At 33.7% G+C, this 8,804-nt stretch overlaps 1 protein-coding gene across 1 annotated transcript; it reads right to left on the bottom strand.

The window, feature by feature from the left end:
- Window positions 1–4,924: 4,924 nt before the first annotated feature.
- On the bottom strand, window positions 4,925–8,396 carry LOC122566443 (cell division protein ZipA-like). Its single transcript, XM_043723655.1, has 3 exons — window positions 8,286–8,396; window positions 6,467–6,554; window positions 4,925–5,705 (listed from the first exon to the last, which is right to left on the bottom strand). The coding sequence occupies exons 1-3, from the start codon at window positions 8,295–8,297 to the stop codon at window positions 5,287–5,289; spliced, it is 519 nt and encodes a 172-aa protein (XP_043579590.1). The 5' UTR covers window positions 8,298–8,396; the 3' UTR covers window positions 4,925–5,286.
- Window positions 8,397–8,804: the final 408 nt, after the last annotated feature.

Here is an 8,804-nt window from a genome sequence, read left to right as displayed (position 1 = left end):
AAAGGGACGACTGTCGAAATATCTGGATCCCCGAGGGACATGCAGCTGCTGTGAAACACGCAATGATTGGCCACCGTCACTCGTCAGCCATGCTGGATTTTTCCGGTCTAGCTTCTTTTCACAATGGTTTCGCGGTACTGAAAAAGGGTCAGGGGCTCGACGAAATCGGTATCGTTTAGCCGAAGATTCTCTTGCATCGTGTGTGCTTTTTCTTATAGCTTGTATGAACGTTTTCCTTTTAGCTTTGTTCGATGACGTACGATACGGCTCCACATCGTAACAGGGTCGTATAACGCGATCAAAAAATTGCTATTGCTTTCGTAGAAGGCGACTGAAGAGAAATTAAAATGATTATTAAGGAAATAATTTTCAAGAGACATTTCCAAATGCAGAACATACAAATTCTGAAATTGAAGAAAATTTTTATTGCTTCAAAGTAAATTAACACGCATATTACTTTCTGCAAGTTTTCTTAATATTAGATAAGTTTAAAGAGGTACAATAACAAACGAAAATTATTAATACTTATATGCAAGTTCCAATTTTAAACTTTCTTTTGATCGTAACTGTATGTGTTTACTTGTAGTAAATGTTAAAAATAATTGAATATGTAGTTTATTGTTTATTTATTGAAATATTTCGATACTTTACAAACAAGTTTCGTTCGTGGTATATATACAAAGGATTTGGAACAGCAGAACCTTGAACTTGAAACAAGGAAAGCTTCAAACGAGAAAAGCTGAAACGAGAAGAGGGTTGCGACAGATTTGCCTGCGATAGCTGGCCGCGTGCCGCAACCCTATGGATTAAGCGCAATTATTGGAACACTTTGGCAAACCGCAACCCGTTTCACACGCTCCTTCCATATCTTGTTATGAAAGTTATTAACTCCGCTTTCCGATGGAAAAATGGAACAACAACATTAGTGCGGTAAATCCGGCTGGATTTACGCCCTATAATTATTACGCCCTATAATTCGTACGTCAATCGTTCGAAGGCATCTTATCATAGACTAATATCAAAAGATTAATAATTATTATAAATAATTATGTTTAAAATATTAGAATTAAAATATTCTATATTTTCTTCTATATAGTATATCTATGTTTTTTAAAATAGGCATATAAGTATATCAAAAAAAGCGAGGTGTTGACATATATTTACTTATAACTTGATGTTTAGTTATATAACTAATCATGCGACATTTTTTTAGATTTAAAAAAACAAGATTTAAAAAACAATAATATAACTATAAATAAGAAATATAATTCAACAAAATATTCAAATATCTGATCAATAAAATAAATTGAAGGTCTTATAACGAAAACAATTGTCGTCAAATTTTTCGAGACTTTAATCGGTCTAGTAGCCAGAAACGAATAACGTGATGGAATCGATCTTCTAAAAAATTATCCATGACCTGACTCATTGCCGATGAAATTAACCGGTTCTATAAAAGTAACCTTTGTCACGGTTCCACGACTTTATGACTTTATAACTAATTAGCTACAATTCTACGATATAATTGCGGATACACTCACAGTAATTGTGTAATACGATGAATATTTTACTAAAAATAAATCGACACGTATTCAACAAAAATTACTACAAAAATGCTAAAGTGCTCTTTTGCTTTCCTCAAAAAAGACAGATTTGAGTAAGAATTATATTTATTGCAAGCCGTTCAATTTAATCTACCAATCATAACTTTTACATCTTTCCATTAAAGAACACATATTTCATGTATTTTTGGCTCTTATACCGTTATATTCCAACTCAGAATCGCTATCAACCAGATAATTCGCGAATTCGCGTCTATACTTCCTTTCACATTTCATCACATCGACATTCACTGGTTAAACAATAAATGGTCGACCCTTGTTCCGTTGTCTGCGTGTGTCCTCGCGTATAAACGTTGCAAAAACGTGACTGTGATTGCGGCAAATCGCACTGTTGCGAAATACCGGTATGCAAAGTCCATTTCAAGTATTAGGTACCTACGTTGTATCGACTTGGCAATAATTAGGTGCGCACACACACAAAGTGTGTGCATGCGATCTGCTCGCTTTCCATGCAAGACACTCGCATAACGAGCCAGCTGGTAGTGGAAGGCCTGGGAATTAATTGCTTCAATTGAAATTTTCGTTTTGCAAATCGAGTCGTGCTACTCGCGTTCACGATTTGTACGAGTTTCACCGTGAAAATTTAAAATTGTGGCGCTGAACTTACGAAAGGAACGGATTGGTTTCGTGTAGAAATATATGTTGCTTTGGGGAAAGCTGCTTCTGTTCGTGAATCAATAAATCTTGTAGTTAATACGCTTTCGATCTAATGACTTCATACAATGTTCGTTTCGTTTTCTAGTCCAGTTACTTGTTATCTTACCATAAGAATTTTATATTTATCATTTTGTTTTAATTTTCTGGATTTTGTGTTATGAGATTTGACTATCGATTATATCGATAAAGTTTATCAAACAAATCAGAAAATATATATAGAAATTACAAAATATTTAATATATGTTTCATATAGATTAGAAAAAGTATCTGAATAGTCAATTCTCGATTGTATTACTAAAGCTCGATATTCAGGAAGCCATATTTAACACTTATGTGCTTTAAATGGCTACTCACGCTCTATACTAATTTTTTATTAAATATATGGCTACAGTAAATATCTTGTAATCTCTGCATACATTTTCAGATTAGCTTCAGACTTTACCAACATTATCACGACAATTGTGTCTCAGTACAGTGTTAATGAAATTTTGGAACCTTTATATAACACATACAATACGAACATAAATGTTTTCTATGGTAAATGTTCAAATACTTTTTTACTGGATTAATGTACTTCGTCCTGATTGAAAACTCAGAACTAGGACATTTAGAACGTGTTGCAAATTACCAATCAGAATGTCTTGCGTGCATATGTGGCTAGCGCATGCGGTGACAGCCCGTAACCGGGCGTCACATGCGACCCCTTCAGATGCGGCTTGGGTTTTGGCTTGCTATAACTCCGATAATTATGTTACCAATGCGTGGAAGGACAAAGAGCTCTCGAACGACGTGGATGGCTCGCGAACGAGAGCCAGAAGAGAGATGGTTGCCTGGTAGCCCAGCTGCCGGTAATCCTCCCTTTGTAATTTGCCTCCGTGACCCCTCGCCCCACCATTTTGCCAATGGCGTCGATCCGACGTTGGTTTCTTTCTAAAAAAAAAAAAAGAATAGAATCGCTTCAATATAAGACGAGAAACGCATCGCTTGAACTGTGTGGTACGTGCGCGACTTAATCGAACTTTTGATTCCTATCTTGTTAGCGTTACTGTCATTCACATAAATGTATTTTAGTTCGCTCATATAACTATTGGTTTTAGCCTTATGAAGTTTAAATATTTAAGACATTATTTTACTACAATTAATATTAATTATATATGTGCAAGCTTATATTTTATAAAATTTGTCTGAGTAATTCGAAAATTTTACACTTCATATTATATGGTTTGTATATGCATATCGAATATTGAAATACATTTATTATATTTATTCTCCTTCCCGCAATATATTTTTCGAAAATAACTAACGAACATTCAAAGACCTTATCGTTTCGTTGCATTATCATCATTTTAAATATTACATTATTACCGTTAAGAAACTACAATTAAAAATGGAAAAATATAAGTAATATACAGCAAACTTAATATATAAACAAAATATAATCCATCTTTCAAAGATAAACCACAAAAATAAAACCTATACTAGTATATAATCATATAAACGTTGACAATAGATAAAACTATATAACACTATAAAAAACTATACAACTGGATAATATGAGTTATATAATTATATAACTATATCTAAACTACTAAACTATAGCAAAACTACTTCCAACAACTCTATATATAACGATACAAAACGTACTAAAAGGTACAAAGAATCTAAAATCCCCAAAAGAAGAAAAGAAAAGAAATAATACAAGAAAAATAAGAAAAGAAATATCAATACAAGAAGTAAACTCCGTTTCTACGCCACTGGCAGGCGGTTGATGTCACCGTGGCCGTGCCCTTTGGATAATAGAGTCCGCGACTTTAATGGACTCGCTAATCCTCTTCCCTGTTTGTCGGTGAGTCCATCCGGGGGATGTATTCAAGGCATGCACGAAGGTAAAAATCGGGGCAGGGTGGTGTGACTGCGGTACGGTCACAGTTTAGGGCTGTTCTCTAACGGAGACTGCAACGTGTGGGTTGTCGCGCGAACGAAGGGCCACGAAAAGGGGGTTGTCGTCTACCCTGTCACGTCCCGGAAAGCTGAAAACCCGCCCCTTGTGCGGATCCATCGGTGCGATGATACCTTGATTTCTCGAGTGACGAATTGAGTGCGCTTAATGCGAAGCGGTGCGTTTAACGACGTAATTTGACGTAATGCCATACCATCTTGAACCCCCTCGGTTCGCTTGGTTAAGTCCAGTTCTTTCGCGATGCTAAATTGTTATTCGGTTAACCATGGAATATATGGTATCGTTAAATACGTTTATTAAAATGATAAATGACGGCTTTTTTATACTGAAATATGAACAATGTGTATTAGTTTACGAACGTCGATTAGTTTGCACTTGGTATTATACGAGAGGAAAACACGTATTTTCATCTGTCCGTTTATGAGATATAAAAATGCAATTATAAAGAAATAGTTTGTATTTCTTGGTATTATCAGTGTATCTAAGCATTTAACTGTATCTTTAATTAGACAAAAATTTAAATCAAGTTCCGATCTATATCAGAAAAAGAAACATTACGATACCTATTGGTAATAAGGATCAAATTGAAAGGACATATGTAAAATAACACCATATATGTTTAACTTTAATCGTATTTCTATCTTACGGTATTACTTCTTTATTTTCCATTGAATTACCATTCAATTACCGCTTCAAGTACTACTTTATCTTACAAATACCAATATAACAACCTAAAATATCTTAACATCTGTAATATTTAGCATTCAAAAGCAACATTAAAAAAATCTTAAGAAATCCTACTCTCAATTTACCAATAATTTCATGAATCCTATCAAAAAATAATTAACCAAATCTGCTAAACGCTCTACTTCGCTTTCTTTTATTTTCATTCAAATTTTTACTTTTACAAACCTTTTAACAAGAAAAAATATACAAAAATCAGTTATCATGCAAAAGTACGACTTTCAAATGAAAACCAAAAATATCACTTTTGATGACCAAACAAAAGTTCTATACAGCAATCTTGCAACCACCTTCCAAGTTTGATTACGCTCTTCGAGGGATTGAGTTACTCAGATTGTTTTGGAATTGCAACAATTGTTGAATATGTGGTGGTAATTTGGACGAGTACTGTGGCGCGGCGTTAAAATTTTGCTGAGGAAGAGGGCGATACTGCGGTTGCTGCGGAAGAATTGGTTTCTGGCCGCCGCCCAATGGAATTGATCTATAATCCGGTTGCTGGACTCCAGAAGCAAATTGCACTTGCGGCCGGTATTGCGAGACCTGCGCCTGCGATAGTTGCTGAGGTTGGCTAGGCTGAGCTGGTCCCAGTTTTGGAATTGGTTGCGCCGGAACTGGCACTACGGGTGGACGAAATTGCTGTGCGTGTAAAAGTTGCTGGATCTGAGCTGGTGCTTGGTTCACTGTACGTAAGTGACCAGCTTGCCTTCTGTCGCGAACGTGGTCTGAAAATTTTCAATTTGAAGAGTTAGAATTACGATGATGGATTGGAGATATTGTACGAGAAGAGGACGAAATACAAAAGAGATGGCTGCAGGCATTGTTAAACGAAGAATTTATCTTGTAAGTTAAAAGCTAAAAATGAAGACAATGCATACCATGTGCGAAATCTTAAAAATATTCAAAATATAGTACCCGCTATAATATTTAGTGGACGAAACGAATCTCTGCTTCGTTTTCCTTCGTTGTGTCTATGGAAATAATGAGTTTGCACAAAGGTTTATGATTTGATATAATATAATATAATGCTCGAATAATAAAACATCAAATTGACATAATATAATGTTGGAATAGAAACTTGATATGAACATTTCTAGCAAGTAACTGATACTCGAATGTTAGAGATGCAAGGAATAGCTAAATACTTGAGGTTAAGCTATGACATAAGAGTGCACAGTCAACGAAGGATTTGGGTAAAGGTGAATTGAGAGTGAAAGTAAAATTCCTACAATGATATAGATCAATATAGGTACCGAGAGAACAAGAGCTGAAAGATCAGACTATTAAAGTACAAGTTTGTTGTAATTGACATGTTTTAAAAGCAATGAAATTTTACTAAAATACTATGAATATTTATACACAACTATTGTTAGAATGTTATTAAGAAGATTAATTTTTGCATCTTATTAAGAACATGCAAAAATGTAATCAGAAATATGATTTAATTCGTGAATTTATCGTTGAAAGAACAAAGTATATAATTTACCAATGGTAGCGTATTGAAATTCTTGTCCCAAAAGGTCACCAAACACATCACCAGTAGCATAAATGGGCACCACGGCCAATATTAAAACCTACAATTTTTAACAATTGTTAATATCCATCTTGAATGAGTCATATAATTATCTTAACTAAATGGTCTCACTCGCAATTTTGGAAAAAAATATATGGAAATCAATTAAATATCTCTTATAATTAAACGGAGATTTGTTCGTCGTTTTATACTGTTTATTATCATTATTTTGATAATAACTTGAAACTACCTATAATTAGCGTAAAATGTATAATTTAACAGCTTTACTGCAAAACATAAAAATTGAACGTATCTATGGAACAACAAAAGTTCACTCTCTAACATGACTCACTTCGCATCTTGTAACGGAGACACGAACGTGTTGACAGTAAAATAGAAAATTATACGAGGATAAATCATTTCTCCTAAATGCCATAGAAATGCGTGTATATGTGAAAATTGCGGATAAAGATAAAAGAAAAAATTGAGTTTACGATCGAGAAAGCTGGCTAATGCAGTTTGCCAGTCTCTCGCGATACACACCATTGCACACATCGTACACTCGTAGATATTTACATAATTTAAACAATACGAGTAAAGTAACTTTTCACGAAGGAAAAGGCTGAAAGCAGTAAATGCCTGATACACACCTTTCGAACGATGTAGTGGTGCGATTTCTCGCTTGTGATAATAGATTTTTGTAGAAGATAATGTAGGTCAAGTAACTTTCAACGAGAACTGCTATATAATCGGCTATGAATTTATATACCAATGATGTTTTAGTCTTTCCTTAGTGTGATAATTTAATTGACTAAATAATTAGGTAGAAAATAAGCAACTTTTTTTAACTGTTATATATTTCAGTAGGTGAATTTACATGTATGCAATAACTTTAGATGAATGATATTTATCAATTCTCTGTCAATATTATCATTATTATTATTTATTTAACTTGAAAATTTAGGTTCAATCTCATTCACGTAATAAATTAAATTGTCATGAATAAAAATGATATTTATCAATTCCTCGCTGACTGGCGAGAATGTGAGAAAATAACAAACTTATAATTGATTATCTGAGATTTAGAATTAAGATCTACTCTATACGAATTTACTAAAATTAATTACGAATTAACTTCCACTGTGTATACAATGAGTAATAAATTTCGAAGCTGTCACAGGAATAGATAAATCAATCCTCTTAATCTTCCACTTCATTGAGAGAAAATGCATCTTTAGATGAAATTGAAAAATAGGAGAAACACGCACTGTATAAAATAATTTTCACATTATTCATCCTTTATCTAAACTGAAGTAAGACTAAAATATCCACAGAAAGCATACTTATAAACACAGCAGCAAAACATAATTAACGTTTATCAGACAATCCTAATTTATCTTTACTAATTAAAGTAAGAAGAAATTAAAGTACAGAATTAAAGCAAACAAAGAAAAGTATTGCTTAAATGTTTACAGATAGCATATACGCGATAATAACAACAAAGCATAATTTATTTATTTTTACTAATTCATTATGATTTAAAAAGAAATAGATCAATGTAAGGAAGAAATTCACCAAGCAAAGCAAACATTTGTTTAATTTTTCAGACAAAGCATAACAAAACAATTAAAATTCATTAAATTTATCTTTAAGCTTCCAATTTATCTTTATCAATACAATAAAATATGTGTAAGAAAGTGTAATTACTAAGAAAGCATAAAATTTTACTAAACACAGAGAAGAATATCTTAAATTAGAAAGGAAAAGATACAAAAGATCGATTTGTACTCACAAGGAACTTCATGTCGAAGGTGTAGGCGAATTCGGGATAGGAGCTGAACGAAACTGGCGGCCGCAACGCGACGCACTTCTATATGGGCGACTGTTTCCAGGGTAAATGGTCCGGCCAACCACTAACTTTCACGGTTGGTTGGTTTCGACTGAAATTTTTTTCTCCATCATACTGGTCCCCCGCCCGTTCGTCACGTAACAAACGCGGCTCATATGAACGGTATGCAGTATTTCTGTCGCCGTTACCCAGGAAGTAATTCAGCTAGGTGTACCAGAAAACCTGGAACTGTGACGATTCGATTTGAAATTATGCCTCGCTAATGATGGATTATTGTCCATTTAAATCGATTATTTTCCACTTGATCAAGGATCACTAGGTGTTTCATTAAAGTTATTGAAGTGTAATGGTAGAGGGATAATTACTTGTTACTATGTCACAGATACTGTGTCAAAGATCATTGGAAATTTTATTAAAAGTAAAAGAATCGAAGATCGTGTCTAATTTATTTATTTTCTTCTG

Source organism: Bombus pyrosoma, linkage group LG4, assembly GCF_014825855.1.
Source record: "Bombus pyrosoma isolate SC7728 linkage group LG4, ASM1482585v1, whole genome shotgun sequence".
Lineage (NCBI taxonomy): Eukaryota > Metazoa > Arthropoda > Insecta > Hymenoptera > Apidae > Bombus > Bombus pyrosoma.
The sequence above is the reverse complement of the archived record's forward strand: the minus strand, read 5'-3'. Positions and strand labels throughout refer to the sequence as shown.